A 21,947-nucleotide genomic window follows, 5' to 3' on the forward strand; every position below is an offset into this window, starting at 1 on the left:
TGTAGACACACTGATTGTGTGTGCTGAGCAATAACAGCTTTATTCTTATTCATGCTGGGAAATTTGGCCAGAGAGTTTCTGAAATTAAAACAGCAGCTCTTTTGTGATTTATTATTTTTAAAACCATTATACAGAGGAGAACATGAAGGTGAAACAGAAGATCTCGACCTAGTACCTGGTATCCACCTAATTCACCACGTGAATTTGTCTTTGAGCACTCCCTTATCTGTGTGTGTTTTCAGGTAGAGAAGCGTCCGGTGGCAGAATGTGGAGACCACCTGGACTGTCAGTCCTGTCTGTCTGCCAAAGACCCCTACTGTGGCTGGTGTGTCCTGGAGGGACGGTGAGTCAGTGTACATATAATATAGTGGGGCTACTGCGAATGCTCTGTTGCATCCCTCCTTGTCAGTGTTGCCAGATCTCGTGAAAGAAACAAGCAACCTTACCCACCTACCACAGTATGAGAGAGAGAGGCGCACACTTGATCACTTCATATATATGCAAGAATTTATTTGGGATTGGACGCATTTAATTTCATTCCTGCATTGCATTGCATTTTTGCATCCTTTTTTAGCTTGTAACTTTACATTTTTCTTGTTAACTAAACTTAAAGTTGAACTTTTAATTTTTGCATTTCGTTTCATTTTTGTATTTTTGCAAAGACTGTGAATCCAATGAGAGCAAGCCTCATTGAAGAGAAAGATGCTGCGTTTCTGTTTTTCCAGTGCTAGCATGTTGAACCAGATTGGCATGATGTGCTCGTATGTCACACTTACAAAAATGGCAAAATGCCCCTCGAATCATCCCCAACTTGAGGGTGAATCCAATCTCTATGTCCACTCTCTTTTTCCCAGTCTTTGTTGTACTTTTTGCCATATTTTGCCAACTTAGTACCTGGCATTGTTAGCTCAATCAACCCCGCGAAGATTTGTCTCACAACAACAACAACACTCTGAGTGGTGGTGGCGGTTGCAGGGGGTTGTGTGCGGATCTTGCAACAGGACAAACTAGACTAACTTTAGAAGCCCCAAAAATGTAATTAGCAGACTTGGCAACTCTGCTTCCTGTCTGCTTCCTCTTTCCTTGTCTCTCTTACCCCTCTGTGTTATTTCAGGTGTGGCCAGCGCTGGGAGTGCCAGCGAGGGTCTGTGCAAGGCCAGTGGCTGTGGAGTTTCAACCAGGTGCAGCAGTGCCTCAGTATCCAGCGCCTGAGCCTCTACAACATCAGCCGTGGGGAGAGAACTGATGTAATGCAGGGGGGGAAGAGTGGGGAACGGATGCACAATAATAGTCTACTGTGTGCCAGTTGTAGTCTTTCTTAACTCCCTCCATCTCACACATTATCAGTTTCTGCTCACATCATTTCCTTTTCCATCCTTTTTTATTGATGTCCCTTTCCCTTTCTGTCTCCCTCCCTCAGATCACAGTGTCAGTAGAGGGCCTCCCAAGCCTAGGAAAAGGAGAGGCCTACTCTTGCTTCTTCCAGGATACAGAAGCTCCTGCCTCACTCACTAACACCGGTGTGATATGCTCCACTCCTGATGCCAGCAGTCTGCCCCCCATTGGCCATGGAGATGGTGAGTAGTTTTTGTATTAGGTCAGCAATTGTACCCAATGAGTCAACTTTTTATACAAAACCTATGATGTCACGATTCTCCAAATGAGTGGATGATTCGATTTGAAAAAATGTTTCCAAGCACTGACGGCTATGCCATTGTTAGACTATGGAGTGTTGATTCGTAAAGATCAACAGATCATTGGTTTTAATGCCTTGACAACTGTCATTTTACATTTTCAAATTCTTCTTTAAAAAGATTTTCCATGGTATCAAGTGTGATATTACTACCATATCTTTTTCGGAATGTACCACACTAAGGCCATATGGTGAGTCACCATTGGCAGAAGGGTACTTTACGCTAACAGCTTAAGTTCCTGCTCCTGCAAAAAGCCACCAGAGGCCTGTACTACGAGGCGAGTTCAACATACCCAGGGTATCTTCTTGTTATCTGGCTGAACTAACCCTAACAAGTGGGATCCCGCTAAGTGGTCCTACGAAGGCGGTTATCAACTCGGTAAACCAAACCAGGGTTTCTCAATCTGGCTATGAGCCAGCCACATGAAAGGGGCGGTGTTTGCAGCATGTGACTAATCACAAACATCGACAAGAATTCTGTCAGCAGAACGGCACATTTTACAAACCAAGAGAATAATAGACAAATACGAGACTTATTAATTTAACGGAACACTCAAAAGTCAGATAGATACGTCTAGATGGGACTTTGATATATAAATAGCTTTCAAAATAAAATGGATAAACAGATTACAGTATTTTATATTAGTATATTGATAATGCCCAACTTTGGGCGAGCATAGCTTAAACATGAGGTCAAATTGCGCTGTGTTGCGAGCATAGACTGCTCTCTTCCGGCGGGAAATGACAGTTAGTGTAACCATATTGTCGTCCGGGTGGAAACAGTTGGGATTATACACACTGTTCAGTTCCAGAAACAGGCTAAAATAACGAAAAGGAAAAAAAAAAGTGAGAGGGCGATGAAAATCGGGAGTCTACCGGGAAAATCGGGAGGGTTGGCAAGTATGTACCTGTAATCTACATTGTGTCATCTTTGAAGTCTTGCTGTAAAAAATACAGGGTCGAAATCGAGAGCTCATTTCGATCGATTTTAGAATCAAAATCGTGACACTTCCGCAAAACACACAAAGTTGGGTGCAACGAGGACTATCGTTTTATCATATCTTTATTGCAAGTCAGAAATGTGAAATTTACAAAACTACCAAAGCAGCGCTATGATGCTTATGAGAATGACATTTGAGATTGACATATACTGACAACTGGTTGTTGTTTTGATGCAGAGTTTGTGATGGTGACCCTCTCACTGCGTTTCACAAACGTGACAGTAGCAGAGACAGAATTCACCTTCTACAACTGCAGCTTGGTCCAGCAGCTCTCTGGACGCAGGCCGTGAGTACACACACACACACACACACACACACACGCACACACGGGATGCGCCAATACTGACTCAAATAGCATCAGATATCGGTGGCCGATCTATTAAATTCAATTTTATGTTTATATATTATAAATATAAGGTATAAGGTATGAAGTTTATATACTTTATACATTATATACTGGAATTTGAATTCTTGTTTAAGTTTTGACCAATTTGTTGCTGCATTAAAAAGGTTTATATAGAATTGTAATTTCTGTTAATTTTGAAGATTTTTTACCAAGTTGCTGTTGTACAATTTATTATTTTAATATAAATTAACAATTAAATAAATTCATATCTGTATATTTATTGGTTTTACAAAGTTAGGAGAGCATTGATTAAGTTGAGCCTGATGTTGTCTTACACATAACAGAATGATCCCAGTCACTTCCACACAGTGAGGCATACAGCTTATTAATTAAAGACTGGCATCAGATCGGTACTCGGTATCGGCCGATACCCAAAGCCCAGGTATCGCTATCGGTATCGAGACTGAAAAAGTCGGATCGGTGCATCCCTAGTAGTTCAGCATGTTTTAATACCAATTGAAACTACTGAGCAAGATGCCGTGCAACAGCAAAGTATAGTTAATACAGTCTTAGATCATCTGAGGATGTGTGAGAATGAGTTTGTAGGAGTTGCCATAAGGGCTTTCTAACATTTTTATTGCCACTAATTTTAATCATGTTTTTCTTTTGTTGTTCTGCCTGTACCCCTGCTGCGTGCTCTACTAGATGCCAAGGGTGTGTTAGCAGTCGCTGGGGGTGTAACTGGTGTATCCACCAGCATGTCTGTACACACAAACACACCTGCAGCCAAGGAGTCACCATCTACAACCAAAATGTGAGTCATCATTTAGTCTGGAAAGGAAGGCTTTTGATTGCACTGAGAGATGTTCCAGAGAGGCGTTGATTCAACTCTGTGGTCACTTTGGAGGTTTGTGGTGCCGTTGATTATTATATTGAGAGATATTTTTTATATTTTGTCCACCTCATTTACATCAATGAGTACTTATTGTTAGAATTAGGGCTGTCAAAGTTAACGCGATAGTAACACGTTAACGCAAATTCGTTTTAATGCCACTAATTTCTTTAACGCATTAACGCATTTCGATCTTTCGATGGTTGTGGCAGGCTCAGTTTTCAGTTTCTGGACAGTATGTGTCATTGTTTTGTGTTTTTAATTTATTTCCAATAATAAATATGTACATACATTTGCATAAAGCAGCATATTTACCCACTCCCATGTTGAACTTAGTATTACATACTTGACAAAACTCCCTTTAAGGTACTTTTTGAACAGATAAAAAATGTGCGATTAACTTGCGATTAATCGCGATTAACTATTTTAATCGATTGACAGCCCTAATTAGAATATAGCCTAATAGAGTATAACCCTATACAAATCAACAGCACCACAAACTCCAAAATAACCACAAAGTTGAGTCAACACCTCTCTGAAACTGTTTCAACAAAAATGAATCCTCCTTCATGAAGGTAGGATTTGTTGCAGGACAGTTGTATTAGACTGTATTAGTTTTAGTTAGGTGTACCCAATAATCTTACAACTGAGTGCATACTGTAAATATCTGAAAAACACTGTGTGGAATGTAATTTAAAGGCACTAGGTTTGTTTTGCTGGTCATATATCATACTGCATTGTGTAACATGCTGCACGTTAGTCTGTTGTGCATGTCTGTTTGCTTTGTTTGGTGTAGTTTTCTGTTTGTATTTTTTAAGTGCCGTTTTACCATGAATCTTTATTATTTTTCTCATAAGTTGCTTCTTAAGCCCTGTCTACACGTACACAGATATTTTAATTAAAAACGATTACTTTCCCCTCTGTTAAAAAATAAATGAATCTGTCCACATGGCCTTCGTTTAACAAAATATCTCCATCAACACTAGAACGGGAAAACAACTCCAAACGCTCACCCTTACTTGTCACCATAAGTGAGATCACAAGTTAAGGGTCCAGGAATTTTGTTAGCACCCTTCTCACTCCCTTTTTTTCAGCTTCATTACAGTCAGTTGGATAACAGTTACTGTTAGTGGGGGGGGCTGGGATTCCTGGTCGAACTACATGACTCATCACTCTGCTGTCATCAACTGTCTCTTTACATGCATAAATGACGAAAAGGAGCTCATTCAGGTTTATGTCCACAGCCCTTCTGAGTGCTCCAAACCTCGCCTTTAATCGCCCAAAAGCACATTCCATCACCATTCGGCCTCGACATGTTTAATGTGTTCCCTGCTTTGGCCTCCTGTGACTGGAACATTTTTCAAATGTAAAGTAGTAATTAGTCCGAGCAGTGCTTACAAAACGTAATAAAGCTGTTAGTCTGCCATCTTTGTTATTTTTTCTGGGCATGCTCATTACACAAAGCAACAATGTGGGCATGCACAAAATGAGGAGAGGACGTCATCGTTTCCAAAACGCTCCGTTTTACACGTCCACACAGATACAAAGTCACCAGAGTTTTTCAAATTTTGCACCTTAGAAGGCATTAGGGATGTGAGGGTGACGAAAATTCCCCACCGGTTGATAAACTTGTGACAACAACGGTGTAACTGATTACACCGGACATTTTACAAGAAAATATGACGGTCAATATGTGTAGCACGGTTACTTTGATCTGACCTGTGTGTCTGGCCTCTCCGATAGAGCTTTTGTAGCGGTGCCGCAGGGGCCTACCTGGCTTTGCTGCGCCGCGTACACCGGCAGTGATCGCTCCGTCCTCCCCGTGGCGATTACCTCATTAACGTTACGGTTCTCTTATAGCATTGGTTTTAAATCTGAAATATAAAAGCACGTTTGCTTTTTCGCTTCGACTCCAAATCCTTCGCCATCTCTCGGTCTGTCAACTCCCTCTCGTCCCGTGTGTGAAATGAGTGTAAATATGACACCTGCTACTCTGAGCTGAGACTTGGTATGGAGCAGATGCATTCACTGTCAGTTTGAAGCGTCCGCCGTCCAACTATCTATTGATAACATGCCGCTGATACGCCAAAATAAACTAAATGGGTTTTATTTCTGTAAAAAAAAAAGCGAAACAAAGGTGGGGACAGTGGGGACGTAATGTAACCCATTTGTGCCCGACCACCGTGTGACACCGGTAACACCGACTACCGCAACAAGCCTAGAAGGTGTTTTTAAAACATATCCGTATTTGTGACCCAAAACTCCGTTTGCGTGTGAACGAGAGGCCAAAACGTAGAGGAAAATATCCGTTTTTACAAATATCTGTACACGTGTAGACAGGGCCTAAATGTATTTGCATACCCTTCTGTTTTATCCTAATTTTGTCTTCCCCCTGCTTTTTTCTCGTCCTCCCCTTCCCTCGCTTGTTCACTTGTGCTACTCCATCGTCAAGTTCAAACCGCCAACACCCACCATCCCACCACCCACCAGAAATTTGACCCCTTTACTTCCCACTGTCCGGGCTGCTACAACAACAGCAACAACAACAACAACAACCACAACAACAACCACAACAACAACAACAACACAGCCACCACCCACAGAGACACCTACCCCCACCACAGCAGCTGTCCCTTCAACTCCCACCACAGTGACACCACCCACCACCCCTAATGCTGAACCCATATCTCCCCTTACCCTGGCCACAACTTCCCCCTTTGTCAGACTCTTCAGCCAGGCCACTACCATACACAGCGATGTAACCACCACAAGCGGGTCCCTCCCTGATGTGGAGGGGACGACGGAGGGAAACGGTGGCCCTGTAAGAGGTTTCTCAGAGGATGAAGAGACTGAAATCTTGAATATCACTGTCGAAACTCCCCACACTACATTACCCAGCAGCACTAGTGGCAAAGTAGACCCCGAACTGATATTTTTAGAGCCATCTGGTGAAGTGGTGGGCTCTTCCTCTGATGTAAGCTCAACCACCTCCAGCGAAGTGTCCCTTTTAATAGACATCCCTATCGGTGACAATACGGAGTCCATTCCTCTGGCCGGCTCTGCAGAGAATGACTCACATCCATTGTTCAGTGAGTGGGAGACGCCAGGGGGAGAGACCGACGTGGACTCTGGCGCCAGCGAAAAGCCGTTCCTCTACACACAATCACCCGAAACAGTTATTGACCCCAACTCTGTATCTGCAGCAAACTACCAATCAGATTCTTCGACTGACTCTTATTTTCCGGTGAGTGCAGAAGCCACGTGTGCAGCTATAGTCTATAAATCGTACTGTTGCTCCAGTCGCCACGAGAAACCGCTTAAAGGAAAAGTTGTGGGAAATACTATTTTTTGCTTTCTTGCCGAGAAGAATGATACCACTCTCATATAGACGGGTTTCTTATATACAAACATTACTGGGTGTGTGCGCATTCAGAGTCCGACCACCAAATACCGTTAGCATAATATGTATTAGTATGAAATTTGTTTATTATTATCGACTGTTATAAAATGGGTAGCATTAGATCAGACATTAAAGTGTGATTTGACTCAGGGGACCAGGGTCTGTTTGGTTGATACTCCCATCGCAGTTCAAGTTACGTGAGCCCCTCCCGATGGCCGCCGCAAGACACTTTTTCCTTAGCCATTCCTCAACAGGTATAACGTTAATATAAAACTGGAGACTTGGATTTTGGTCTTGTTATCCGTACAACCAGTCACACAGCAGCTCTTTGTATGTCGGGCAGGTGGACGGCTCTCTTATAAATAGAGTGTTGCTGGCTGCTAGCTAACGTTATCGGTTAGCCCTCTGTCAGAAACTTAAGGCCAAAAGTCAATACAGTAATGCTGATATGTCCGATTACAATTTAAACGAACGTTAGCTAACGTTAGCTTCCACGGCCGCTTGTTGTTGTGACCGCTGAGGATGAGTGGACTACTCCGGTAGACTACCAGACGTCTTCCCTTCAAAATGTAACGTTACAGCATACCAGAGTGAGCTTTCCCCCGCCGTTACAGCAATTTAGAGCCGTAACTAAGTCTTGCGTCACTAGTTTTAAGGCATAGCCGCTAAATATATATAAATATTTCCTTATACTGTGGGTCGATCATCCTGTTGACTGAAAGCAGGGGGGGGAAATCAGCTAGCCTGACAGATATAAGAGTGGTTTATTTTATTTTCCTTTAAAAAATACTGCTTAATTAACCCAGGGACATCTAAGCTTTAATCTGCAGTGAACATAAAACTACTTGGTCCACATTCTACAGCAATGCAAACCATGAGAAATACTGAATACTACACTCTCCTGTCAACAAGAAAGACAAATGACTGACGCAAAATCAGTCTTCTCAGATGTAAGGACGGAACTGAGAAATTCAAGGCACTTAACCTGACAGGTCTTATTGACTTGTCGACCCTCCCCATACCATTTCTGTTCATCTCACCCAATGATAGATGCATTTTCACAGGTTGCTATCCCTGATCATGACATTTTCAAGTCAACTCCCTCCTTGTGTGTTTTCGTGTTGGTGGTCACTTAGTTATTGTTTTTATTTAAGTTTCATGTATATTTGCAGTTCCTTTGTTTTCATAATCTCCCATTTCTCACTTTATGCTAGACTAGGTATATGATGGGATAGCTACTCCCACGTTGGATTTATTAATTTTTTTATAGGATTCTTCGGACTTTTCTTTACCTAAAACAACGATGACTTTAGTTGGATCGTTTTTGTGGACAGTCTTCCAGGTAAATCTAGGTTTGGTGGACAACCCCATCCATACTTTTTGCGTCCCATCCGCTAACATGGAAGGGGTGGGAATTAGGATCTATACTGCAGCCAGCCACCAGGGGGCGATCAAGATGTTTTGGCTTCACTTTTGGGGAGCTGTCATGTCGTCCATCTTTATATACAGTCTATGGTTCACGCTAAGTCCCTGTCAAAGCAAATAGCAACAGTTCAGTGAAACTCTTTTGATGTTGTTGCATGACAACACCCGCATGTCCAAAAAAATATTTGTTAAGATCGAGGCGGAAGAAGTTGCGTGACCTGCATGGAGCCATGATCTGAACGTCTTGGGTATGAACTGGAACATGAGCCAGGCATAACCCTAATGCCACTTATTCAAACATCTAATGGAAGTCTGTCTCAGACAAGATAACTTGTCAACTAATGCCCATGATTATACTGGATAATGGACACCTGTTCTGAGATCCTTTTGAGTAGGATATATATATATATATATATATATATATAGGTTTATAAAGCATAGCTACATTTTTCTTTTCCCTTTATGTATAGATATGTCTCATTATAATGGTTAATAATGTGTCATCAGGAATGTCCGTGTGTGGAGAAAGTTCAGGATTCCTCTCTTCTCCCTGTCAATGTGGAGAGGAAAGTCACTCTGGTGGGACAACACCTAAACCTGTTTCAGGTAACGTAACCATCCATAGGTTCAACAGCCCTTTGTCTTAGTAGGGCAAGACTACATTCTAGCTGTATTCATGCAGGTTATTCATATGATCTTGAAAAAAATATCCTTTGTATAGCTTCAGCTAAAAGGTTTGTTTGTTGTTATCAATAAGTAAGTCTTAAAGTCTCTTCACCAGCAGTGAGTACGAGAGCAGCTTTGCAAACCCCCGCGTTGACGTACGCTCCAGGAGTCAATGCGGCGTCTATGTATATATGTCTATGACTGTGAAAGTAGGATGAAAATCAGTTTGTACCACTTACTGTGCCCCAAAACTTTGAAATGTGTGTGTCTGTGCACATAAACGTATGTGTTGTGTTCATTTAGGATGACAATTTGGACTACGAGTGTGTGTTGGACATTGAGAATCAGTCAGTGGTGGTGGATGCCTCCGTGGAGCCGGATGCCACACAACAATCAATCTTCTTTATCACCTGTCAACCTCACCAGGTCAGAACATCTCTCAGTACAGTGATTCATATCAGTATGTTGTCGTGTTTAGTCGACACTCTTCAAGTCTGGAAATAATGGTGTCTGGAAACTTCCAGATTGTTGAAAGTATTTCTCGACAACATTAGATATTCATGACAAAATAATCAACAATTACAGTAGGGCTGTCACAATATCAGATTTTCACTGCACGATTATCATGGCCAAAAAGGATTCACGATAACGACATTATCGCGTTATCCATAGAAAATTAAAAAATTATAACAATTTTATTTTGCGTTTTGTCTCTTTTTTGACAAATAAATTACGCTAAAAATACAAGTGTAGAAGGTGGAGAGAGAGTCGGTAACCATAATATACAGTATATAGAATATATATATATACAGTATATAGAATATATATAGAATGTGCCTTGTGCATTGCACATTCTACTTCAATATATGTAAAGGATAATGTACAGCGAGCCGGTCATTGTTGTGAAATAAACCCCGACAGGGGTCTTGCATCATCCTGAAGGCGTTTATTTTACAAAGTGACCCACAAGTTGTACATTATCCCGCTTAATACACGGCTACTTACTTAAGAAATCAATAATTTGACACAAAAACAGTCCGCTAGAGTCCGACATCAGAACTGCGCCCATAGCAACGGTCTGTTATACATAGCAACGGTCTGCTATAAAGAAATAACACCATAGAATGCCGTTATGGACCAATCAGAATCGAGTATTCAACAGAGCCGTGTAATAAATAAAGTTATTTACACAATATCATATGTGTATTATTAACATGATGTCAATATTTATCTATTTTTTTTTTAAATATCACGGTTATCGTTAATACCGGTATAGTGCGACACCCCTAAATCACAGTGAGAAAAACAAGGACAAAAATGTAATGTGAAACAACTAGGGCTGTCAAAATGAATGCGATAATAACACGTTAACGCAAATTGGTTTTAACGCCACTGATTTCTTTAAGGCATTAACGCAACTTCCGAATTTTCAGGTCGTAACGGGCTCAGTTATAAAGCTGGAGTGAAGATACTGGCATCATATGAAACTACAAAAACCTAAGGAATCCATTGGTACCAACCAGCTTGTTGCGAAGGAGGCTAAATAACGCTCCAAACTTATGCTACATTTTGGCGAGGAAAAACCAGCATGGCCATTTTCAAAGGGGTCCCTTGACCTCTGACCTCCAGATATGTGAATCATTGTAATAAGTTGATTGCGAAAACAGGTTTTCAGGCCTCAGAAAAACAGGCTTCTATCACAAATTGGTCCAATGCTAATCACCCAGATCTTCTTCCATTTATTTCAAACAGTGTGATCACATTCATCCCTCCCAGTGTGACACCACCTTTCATGAGCTGCCTAGTTTGAGTCACCATTGTGAAGCGGCAATACAAGAATTTGCTTTTACAAACTGCTGATTGACAACTTATTTGTCTGTCTCAATCTGACGGCGTAAACCCCACCCATCGTAATGACAGCAAATCACCATAAATCAACAAAAAGAAAGGTCATAACCAACACCAATAAACCAGCGGCATGCTACATTAAAAAAGATCAATAAACTGCTGTCTCTTGACCATGTACGCCTGCGTTTCCATGAGTGTGTTTCATTAGCTCTCACAGTCAGATAATTTGACACATGCTGTAACTGCTCTGCACATGGATGTGCATAACATCAACTCATATACCATATCACAAATAGTGCCGGATTGACTCTTAATTGCCGTTCTTGTTTCAGTATGCCTATTCTGCCTTGATGGAGGAATACCCGGCCATGATCAACGTGAGAAGAAAGAACAACTTCCTCATCGACAGCGCTGAGGATCTGTATGGTGGGTGTTTTTGCTAGTATGTCTCTCTATGTGAGACCATGTGTGTGTGAGATAGAGAGAAGTTAGAGAAGTATTTTTGTGTGAGAGATGTGAGGCTGATCTGATTACATAGGGTAGTAGGGCTGGGACGAGTCACCTATCTCCCGATTTGATACCATCACGATACTTTGGTGCCGATTCGATATGTATTGCGATTTTTATTAACTTTTTTAACACTAGACCATGGGCAAAAAGTTGAATCAAACACTTTTACTTTGAAAAATATCTAAATTTATACAGTAAGAATGTTTGATTTTCAGCATGTATGTAGTCAGAGATGTCCTGAAGTCAAATATGTCAGTCATTGTCAGGAATTATTTATTACATTTTTTTTCCAGCAACTCAAAAATCAAAGAAAAAAGACATTTCCCTCACAAATTAGTGGTATTTTATTTTTTAATTTATAAGGGACATGTAATGTTTTATACTTCTCGTTCTCGATAACGTTTCCTGCCCATGACAGAGTTAGCAAGCAGCTTTTGCCGTGATGTCTAGCCCTGCTTTTCCTGTCAATGTGTGAAACCCAAAGTGTTTCCATACTTTACTGGATGTGTAGTGTTGGATTTAAAATGTGAGGGTGCAGGTCATATCCGCCGTTTTCTACTTTTTCATTTCGGCTCGCGGCGGCCGCCTGGTTTGTTTTGGTTGAAGGATACGGAACGGATACGGAACGGATACAAAGTCACGTTACTCAGACTACACCAAAAAAAAGTGGTAACTTCCTTTTAACTCCACATACACTCAAATTAAGCAAATATATCGGTTCTGGCATTAAAAAATCAATTTCAAAATAAATAAAAAAATTGCGATACATTGGTGATTTTTTTCCCATCCCTATAGATACTGGTACATATTGTATTGTTGTTTGACATATAATGATGTATTTTCCTCACAGTCTCTTCCCCTTCTCTCCCTTGTTTCAGTGACCCTGTTCAATTGTTCAGTGGGGCGGTCCGACTGCAGCCGATGTCGTACTGCCGAGCCCAAGTACGGCTGTGTTTGGTGTGGTGGTGCTGCTAGCTCTCGCTGTGTGTACCAGGACTCCTGCTCCGAGGAGATCAAACACACCTGTCCTGCACCCGTCATTCACTTCGTAAGAATTATTTACCTTCCTTCTGAGCACAAACAGCACTAAGACACTCAGGATATTTTTTGCTTTGAGAGGGAGCCTCTTAAAGACAGTAATGTCGGCCGGGATTGTCGGCGATCCCACGAGTCTCAGAGGGTTAAACACTTTTTTCATTATATTTATAAATTATCAAAGGGTCGGATCCAGCCCATCCATCCATTGTCTGTAACTGATTTAAACAATTGAACAGGCCTGCCCCAGGCCAATCATACCATAAACCCATCATACATTGTATTGAACCATGAGCTGACTGAATCATTACATCCCTACTGGAAACCCATTTTTATGTCACGCTGTCATGGCATCTGAGGCATTATGTCAGAACAATATTTCATACTTTTGCTCCTCCTGTGTTTCAGCTGGACCCAGTGTCCGGTCCCGTAGAGGGAGGGACAGTCGTGACTATTTCAGGCTCTAACCTCGGCCAGAGAGCTGAAGACATTCAGAACTCGGTCACAGTAGCCGGGGTCCCCTGCAGCGTCATCCACAGTAGATATGAAGTCTCCTCAAGGCAAGTTGTCGGTCCACCTGAACATAAACTGATGGTAAAGTTTCTCCCCCTTTTTTTTTTTTTTTTTTTAACTCTGACAGTCTTTACGTTGTAGGATAGTGTGTGAGACGACAAGCAGTGGAGGAGAGAAGAGCGGCCAGGCCTCGGTCAAAGTGAGGGGAGGAGGACTCGGACTGTCTGCTCAGATCTTCAGCTTCCAGGTAAACGCCTCAACCAGTCGGTATGTTTACGTGCACAGAAAAAACCAACAGGTTACTCCTTCATTTCTTAATGCAGATTTGCAAAACTGCTGCAGATCTGTATTCACAGTTTTCCCCTAACCCTCAACCTTGATTTGGAAGCTTTTCTTAGTGAGAGCACAGCTTGTCCTCACAGCGTGAATATTTTACTTTTCTTTTTTTCTTCATTTTTAAACTTTGTAGAAACTAAGTAGTCTTCAAACCCCAACCGACGCTGACTCAAGGGATCACTTGAGGACATTTGTCAAACTTCATGCAGCTCCCTCTGCCACAAAAGGCTTGCTTATTTAACCCTCATGCTACCAACTGGGGTACCCGCAGACTCCAGAGGTATACTTTCTGTCATATCTCAGAGGTGTTTTAACTTATCATTCCAATTTTTCATGACTCATTGTTTTCTCTTTCTGTTTTGATTAGTGCTTTTTGAATAATCATTTTAATACCGATGTACTGGGGTCCTAGGGGATTCTAGTTTATTCTTGGGGACCCCAGTCGGTGGTCCTTGCACGTTAAACATGTTGGTAGGATGCGTGCTTGTAAATCCAGCGAACATCCACAGAAACTCCTGCTACACTCTTTTTCAGCAAGCCTGCCTCGTTCTTGGCAGGATTGTATAATTATGCTGAAGCAAGCTAACAAGCATTTTAAAAAAACAAAGAATATCTCTGGGGCATTTTCACACCCAGTTCACAAGCAAGCGGTTACTTTGAATCCTTGCATGTTCCCCCCCCCTGAGTTTGGCTCAGTTACACATATGAGAACACAGTAATCGCTCTTGGGTGTGGACCAAAACAGATGCACCGAGAACCTCGCTGAGAGGGGGGGGGTCCCTTGGTATTTTTTTCTAAACTAACCCTGAAATGCCTCATTCGGTAAATGTGATACGACCGCGATCGAAGACAGGAAGCATCAAGAATGATTGGTTGTTACATTCCACAAATGTATAGCTGTTTAATGTCCGTGTTTGTTTATCCAAGAAAAACACTTCTGACCAGTCCAGGAAACGACAGCTCCCGCAGGGCTTTCGTTAATTAGGCTTCACTTGAAATTGTGCCGTGTGAAATGTAAGTGAACCACAGCAACGCGATAAAGAAACAGCATGTCTCCTTATTTATATTACAGCGTAGGTTCGACAACAGCCTTAATTAATTAACCCAAGTGACATCCAAATTAATTGTTATACTAGCTGGCTGTGAAGCATCCTTCTAGTGTTTCCCAGAATGCCCCGGTGTCTCTTTTATCTTCCCAATAAATCATCCGCTCACTATCGGATTATTGATTACACTTTTTTTTCTCTCTCTCTCTCTCTCTCTCTCTCTCTCTCTCTCTCTCTCTCTCTCTCTCTCTCTCTCTCTCTCTCTCTCTCTCTCTCTCTCTCTCTCTCTCTCTTGTGCATCTTTGCATCTCATCCTATCTTCTTTCTTCTTCTCCTCCTTATCTCTCTGTCACCAGGATCCCGTACTAAGCAGCATCTTCCCCCAAAGAGGGCCCAAAGCGGGGGGCTCCTCTCTCACCATCAGAGGCCGGAGACTGAGGACAGGACACTTGAGTGAAGTCAGCGTCCTAATCGGAGGAGAGCCGTGTGTGGTAATGTAAGTGTCTCTAATCGATCGTGAATTAAGACTATGTGAGTTTTAACATTAAAGGCCCTATTCCAATCTGGCTCCTACACCCTCCCACTCCGTGGTGGAGTGAACTCCGTTTTGTAGTCACACTCGCAGCTCAATGAAGGGTATAAATACAGCGGCGAGCTTCAGGGACGAACTTCCCTCTCTCCGGCAAGGAAATAAATATCAGAAACAGAAATACTTTATTGATCCCCGGGGGGAAATTGAGTTACGTTTTGCTCCCGTTCTAGAATAGAAATAAACATAGAGAAATTATAAGAAAATATAAATAAGAAATATGGATAACAACAGTGCAAATGATAATGCTGAAAAATAGGATCTATCATTAAGTGTGTAGAAATATAAATTTATAAAATATAAAAATAGTATAAACTAGAATGGCACTCGGAGAGCGCAGACCTCCGCCAACGCATGACTTTAAAAACAGAACACAGTTCACAGCTGGTGGTACCGTGAGGTGGTCGGCTTATTATTAACACGGTGTGTTTCCGTGTAACGTATCGGCGGATGCCTCTGTCACTCAGCAGCCTTGTTATGTCTGTATAACGTTACACTACGTTGTCTTGTCATCCCGTCATCTACCGCTTAGTTCTTTCTCACCGCGGACAGCCAGCAGCTCCCACACACACATCCACACCTTGGATGTATTAAGATCCACATACATATCTGGCCATGCCTCATCAACGCGTCATCAGTCACACTGGGCATGTGTTATACCCTGTGGTCTTAATGCACAGGGTGATCGGAATTCTTAAAGAAATTCCTGAATCCGGATCAGGATCTGGATCGCCACCAAAATCGAATGGATTGTTCATTGTGCCACACCCCACCCCTCCAAACAAATTCATTAAAATCCATCATGGACTTTTGGAGTAATCCTCCAAACAAACAAACCAACAAACCAACGCCGGTGAAAACATAACCTCCTTCCAGGCCTTCGGCCTTGGTGGAGGTAATAAATAAGATTATTAGTGTAAATACACAGTATAAATAAAAGCAGTGTTAATGCCAGATTATTGCACAGTTGAATTATGCACTACATTATTGTACTGTTAAGTTAGTATTGCACAGTTGAAGATATAAAAAAATATTGTTTTTATTATATATATGTTGTATATGTATTAACATACTTTACAATCAAATGAGCACATCAACTGTTTTCTAGACAAGACAAGACTATATTTCATCCTAAATACAATGTATTTACTTTAACTTGTTAACATCTGTATGACAATAAAGTACAATAAATTAAATGTCTATCTTAGTTTGAGCAGTTTACGAGTAAATGTTTGTACCTGTAGTCACATGGAACTGATATTGGATCGTGTTCCATGAAGAACACAAAACGGCGTTGCACGTCGTCAGTAAGGGCGGCTGGTTAAATCGGCATCGATGCAGGCTCGCTGGTGGAGGGTTTTATAACCCACTTCCACTCCCTGATAATTGGTTTGGGGTGGCATTTAATATGTCGAACCCTCCACATGAACGCGCAAACGGAGTGGAAGTGGGTAGGGAGAGGGTGTAAGGACCGGATTGGATTTGGGAGTTAATCTGGGTTACCTCAGAGTTATAAAAGTAAACTCTCTCTTTGTGTGTGAACAGACTGATTTATATTTTGAATAAAATAAGTACAAAGTGGGAGAAAATGTAAAAATAAAAAAAATGTGTCCCCCTGTTCAGGCCAAACATCCAGGAGGATGAGATCAGCTGTCTGACCAGAGGCAGTAACAGAACAGGAGAACATGGCATCACTGTGCGGTTCGGTGGCACGGAGCGCCACCTACAGGGTCTGGTCTATCATTACACCCCCAACCCCAACATCTCAATGGCTGCTCCGTCGAAAAGCTTTCTCAGGTGATTATCAGCCTCAATACAGCTCTCTTGAGACATTCAAATATTTCTATTTTATAATTTATCCATGCACATAATATACATTATATAACTGCTATGGTGATGATATTCCTTTTAGAGCAATAAAATCCCAGCTCTGTCTTAAGCTTGTGACCTGAATACAGTTAAAAGTTGAGTTTAAACCGAGACATTAGGCTGAAATCTATCTTATAATGTCTGTCCTGATTATTCCTTCATCTAGAGCAGGGGGTCGGCAACTTATTTGGAATTAAGTGCCATTTTTACATTTTCCTGTTAATCAGATCAGTGTGCCATATCAACAATAAGCAACTATGATTAAAAAAAAGTTGTTTTTATAAAACGGGTCACTATATCCTGTCAGTAGTGCATGAGACAGGTAATCTGAAAAAAATAAATGATGTGCCGCTTTGTCTTCCGGTGCTCCTAATGGCATCTGCAAGATTTCACAGCCCGGAGGAAAACAACCAATCAGAGCCGAGCTGAAGCCTTGACGTCTCTGAGCAGCTGTCAATCACTCACAGAGTCCGATCAAATGCTCAAACTAGGCAGCGCTGATCAAATATGAATTAATATTCTTTTACTGTGATGCCTATTTCTCATATAAAATGTTTTTAGAAAGATCTTGTAGTGTACTGTTATAGGTATAGTAACAGAATATTGATTCATATTTGATCAGCGCTGCCTAGTTTGAGCGTTTGATAAGAGTTTGCGAGTGATTGACAGCTGACTCCGCTGATCGAACAGCCAATAGGAACGCTCTCTCTCTCTGAAATGACCTGTGATTGGCCAAAGTCTCCCGTCACGGGATAGATTTTCTAAAGCCTGAAAACAGAGCCATGAGGAGGTGCAGAAGTCTAGTTTTCTCTCAGAACACTTGAATTACAATATGCTGAAAGGTTATTATGGGATTTTTGCCCAATGATGCCAAAAATATTCTGTCTACTGCAGCTTTAAAGATTTAGAAAACATCTAATGGGGACAAAACATTTGCTATTGATCCTTGATCTTCTGATATTTTTCTCGCAAATGGCCACACACCGGAACAGTAGGGGCAATGTCGACCACGAATGTTTCAATAAGTGTCTCCTCTTCAACCAGTTCAGCAGCAGAAAATACTTTCTTTTGTGCTCCATTACTTTCCAGTCAGAACTCAAGACAGCCCGGCATCAGACCATCTCCATCAGATGAACTGCTGCTGTGCACAATTACATCTGCAATTACATCTGTAGTCTTAGTAAATACCCCTGATGGTCATTTGTGACAGGCTTAGTAAATATGCCCTTTAATCTTAACATAAAATATAATTAATAAATAAATATTATTTTCTTCTTTCCCTCTACTTTCGCCTGCAGTGGAGGCCGAATCATCAGAGTTTCTGGTCAGAACCTGGATGTGGTCCAGGAGCCGAAGATGAGGGTCACCCTCAGTCCTCCTGATACCCTCCCTCCCAGGAGGAGAAGGAGGAGCACCAAATGGAGGAACGAAGGAACCCTGAACAGAGAACAGGATCGTCGGGGTCCGCTGAAGAGGTGGAGGAGGATCGTCCCAGAGGCCGAATGCCCCGAGGGTACACTCTGTCACGTCAAACAGGTGTGCTTCATACAGAAAGAGAAATGTACTCTTCTTCTAATTATGTGCATATTGATGTTTTTTTTTTATTTCCTTTACGAACTAACACTTCATTGTTCATGTTACTCCCCCTTCCAGTACGAGTCTCGATGCACAGTGAACGGCTCCTCCCTCATCTTGTGTCCCACTCCGGCGGTGGGTCCGGAAGCCAGGAGGGCCAGGGTCAAAGTTAATTTCCTGTTGGACAGCCTCCATTTTGACTTCAGCACCGTGGGGAATGAAGCCTTCAGCTACGAGCCCAACCCAAAGCTCTACCTCCTGCAGGACGACCCCAGCAAACCGTACCACCACAAACCTGGCAGCATCATCTCTGTCGAGGTGGGCGCTAACATCCTGCGGTGAAACCGACTTCACTTCTTCTTTCTACTCCAAACTGTGTTTAAGAAATAGTCCCAGATCAGTCCCTTCAGAACAGCTTTGAAAACAAACTAATTTGCAGTTACAGTGTTATAATTATCAACACTGCAATCCCCTACAGAAATAGTAAATATTGCATTTAACCGTCTGAGACCCACAATAGACCAGTTTTTGTCTTTTTTAGGGGTGTACAGTGGGTTTTTAAGAGGAGATAGCAGGTCAGCAGTAGATGTCACATAGAAGTGGTGTACATCATCTGAAAGCTGGGAACATGAAGATTAATTTGAGATGCAGCTTAGCACTGTGTGTCAAGTTCTTCTAGTCATTATTCAGAAATAAACATGAATTAATTAATCAATTAATTATTTTAAATACATTTTGAAAGCATTTAAGGGCTTAGAACATTATGATAGAAGTATATGATGCCTGTTCCCATGTTCTATTATATCTAATAAGTTCTTGCAGCAATTTTTAGGTTGATACTATCATAGATTTGGTGCTAAATTTAACAATTTTTTACCACTTGAGAATTGATAAAAATGATCTATAATCTCTCCAAAACACCACATTAAGACACCAAGACCTTGCGGAACACCATAGAAAAAGCCATGCTGTGATTTGATGTCAAAAACTTTTAACATTTGGAGATTTCTGCAAGAATTGCATTTTTCGGCGATTAGATGGCGAGCACTTCTGTTGTGTAAACTGCTCAGAAACCCCCTTATTGTCAATCTAGCTTGGAAAGCCTTCCATCCTCCGAATGCTCTAGGTCTCTAGTTTGTGTTTATAAAGTTTCATGCGGCTGTGATTATCCTAGAGGTCACCAGAGGTCATTTTATACAGTGAGGTCAAATTTCCAAAAATTCTTTGGATCTATAAATGTCTCAGCTTTACAGTGAGATCCAATTTATGTAATCCAAAACTGTTTAGGGACCCCAGTATGCAGAAATATTCAAACACATTTTTAGATAAGGCGAAAATAACACATTTATACTACATTAAAAAAACTGCATAGTTTTTGCCCCAAACTGCATGTGATTATCATAAAGTGGTCATGTCTGTAAAGGGGAGACTCGTGGGTACCCACAGAACCCATTTTCATTCACACATCTTGAGGTCAGAGGTCAAGCGACCCCTTTGAAAATGGCAATGCTAGTTTTTCATCGCCAAAATTTAGCCCACTTTTTGAGCCTTATTTAGCTTCCTTGCTGACAAGCTATTATGACACGGTTGGTACCAATGGATTCCTTAGGTATTTCTAGTTTCATATGATATCTGTAGCTATAGCTCTTAAACTGAACCTGCTACAGCCTCTGAAAGAGTAAAGTTAAATCGCCGCGATCCCACGGGTCTCAGAGGGTTAACTCATTTTGTGTGTTTCCCCTCTAGGGAGAGAACCTGGATCTAGCCATCTACAAGCATGAGGTGGAGGCTCGGATAGGGGCGGGGGTGTGTTCGGTGAAGACCCTGACCCACAACCACTTGTACTGTGAACCCCCAGCTCAGCAGCCCTCAGTCCCAGCCAGCAAGAAACAGGATGGCATGGACAGTCTGCCTGAGTTCACAGTGAGTTAATGTTACTGTGAAACCTGGAATTCAAGTCGCACATTTACTACATTCACTATGACCCTACTACGGAAGCCCTGAAAGGCAAGCGAGAATTTTTTTTTCTGGTGATCGATTTTCTAAGTCTGATCTAAATTGTTTTCTCTCCTGTGTTTATGACTGAAGAACAGTTGAAAAAGAGATGGAGATGGTGAGATGAAGCTTCATGAAGCACTGAAGCTCTCCAGCAAATTGTACCGCAAAAGAGTTCATTTCGAGGCTTCATGTGCACACGAAACCACCTATTGGTCAAAGAGTGTAAAACAGACAGATATATTCCAGATATGTGGCAGTGGTTTAACCGGGTAGAGGGCAGTGGAACTTGTGTAACTATACCTGTTCTGAAGTCATAAACACAGGAGAGAAAATAATTTAGATCATATTTAGAAAATGGATCACCAGAAAAAAAGAAAAAAATCTTGCTTGCCTTTCAGGGCTTCCGTATCGTACTACAGCCCGGGAGTTATTTAGGGGTTTTTTTTACATTCGAAGCTTCTATGAAGGTTTCCAAATGAAGCTTAGAATGTCTGTCGTCATATTTTATGGCGACATCACCCGGAAAAAAAAACATGAAATGTGAAAAACTGATTTTTGTGTTACTGTGGTTATATGAATTTAATTTAAGGTGCTCCTAGATTGCTGCTAGACCGCACCGTTAATACAGGTTCGTGCCTCCCTTTTGTGCTGCAAGCGGGAGAGCAAACAGTTTTGTGAAAAATATGTTTTTGAAAGGCTAAAATCCAACAAATGTGGATTGAAGCAGAATATATTGTTAGATAAAAAAGTGAATTTTGGAAATTATTACATCTATCGTTTTTCAATAAATGTTGGACTTTACAACGCTCTGGAGTTATTGGAAATGTTTGGATCACACGAGTCGGAAACAAGCCTAGGCAGCCACCGCTGGAATGTAATTCTATAGATAGTATAATACTAGTTATATTAGTTTAGTCTAATCTTTATCTGCACCGTTGTGTGGTGTTTAACTCAAATCTTTGACTTGTTCTCCTTTTTATCGTGTAAAAAGTCTGTAATTGTTCTTTTCAGGTGAAAATGGGGAATCTAAACTTCTCTCTGGGCAGAGTGCAGTACGACAGCCAGGCCCAGTCTACATTTCCTCTGGAGGCTCAGGTTGGAGTCGGGGTGGGAGCTTCCATCGTGGCTCTCATTGTGCTCATCATAGTCCTCATATACAGGTAAACACGCACAGCACACGGATATTTCACTTCAGTTCAACTGAC

The 21,947-nt window shown here is 41.6% G+C and overlaps 1 protein-coding gene across 3 annotated transcripts in view; it reads left to right on the top strand.

Annotated features, from left to right (window-relative positions):
- Nucleotides 1-21,947, top strand: part of plxnb1a (plexin b1a) — a 90,045-nt gene that overhangs the window by 49,104 nt on the left and 18,994 nt on the right. For all 3 annotated transcript variants that reach the window (XM_074642990.1, XM_074642992.1, XM_074642991.1), the window contains 18 exons: nucleotides 243-343; nucleotides 1,115-1,247; nucleotides 1,421-1,577; nucleotides 2,872-2,980; nucleotides 3,746-3,854; nucleotides 6,385-7,176; nucleotides 9,265-9,363; nucleotides 9,727-9,849; nucleotides 11,604-11,697; nucleotides 12,660-12,829; nucleotides 13,225-13,376; nucleotides 13,471-13,576; nucleotides 15,068-15,207; nucleotides 16,924-17,097; nucleotides 18,468-18,705; nucleotides 18,823-19,062; nucleotides 20,491-20,667; nucleotides 21,754-21,902. In XM_074642990.1, coding sequence (XP_074499091.1) covers nucleotides 243-343; nucleotides 1,115-1,247; nucleotides 1,421-1,577; nucleotides 2,872-2,980; nucleotides 3,746-3,854; nucleotides 6,385-7,176; nucleotides 9,265-9,363; nucleotides 9,727-9,849; nucleotides 11,604-11,697; nucleotides 12,660-12,829; nucleotides 13,225-13,376; nucleotides 13,471-13,576; nucleotides 15,068-15,207; nucleotides 16,924-17,097; nucleotides 18,468-18,705; nucleotides 18,823-19,062; nucleotides 20,491-20,667; nucleotides 21,754-21,902 — 3,263 coding nt within the window. The remainder of the gene's footprint in view (nucleotides 1-242; nucleotides 344-1,114; nucleotides 1,248-1,420; nucleotides 1,578-2,871; nucleotides 2,981-3,745; nucleotides 3,855-6,384; nucleotides 7,177-9,264; nucleotides 9,364-9,726; nucleotides 9,850-11,603; nucleotides 11,698-12,659; nucleotides 12,830-13,224; nucleotides 13,377-13,470; nucleotides 13,577-15,067; nucleotides 15,208-16,923; nucleotides 17,098-18,467; nucleotides 18,706-18,822; nucleotides 19,063-20,490; nucleotides 20,668-21,753; nucleotides 21,903-21,947) is intronic.

Source organism: Sebastes fasciatus, chromosome 8, assembly GCF_043250625.1.
Source record: "Sebastes fasciatus isolate fSebFas1 chromosome 8, fSebFas1.pri, whole genome shotgun sequence".
Taxonomy (NCBI): domain Eukaryota; kingdom Metazoa; phylum Chordata; class Actinopteri; order Perciformes; family Sebastidae; genus Sebastes; species Sebastes fasciatus.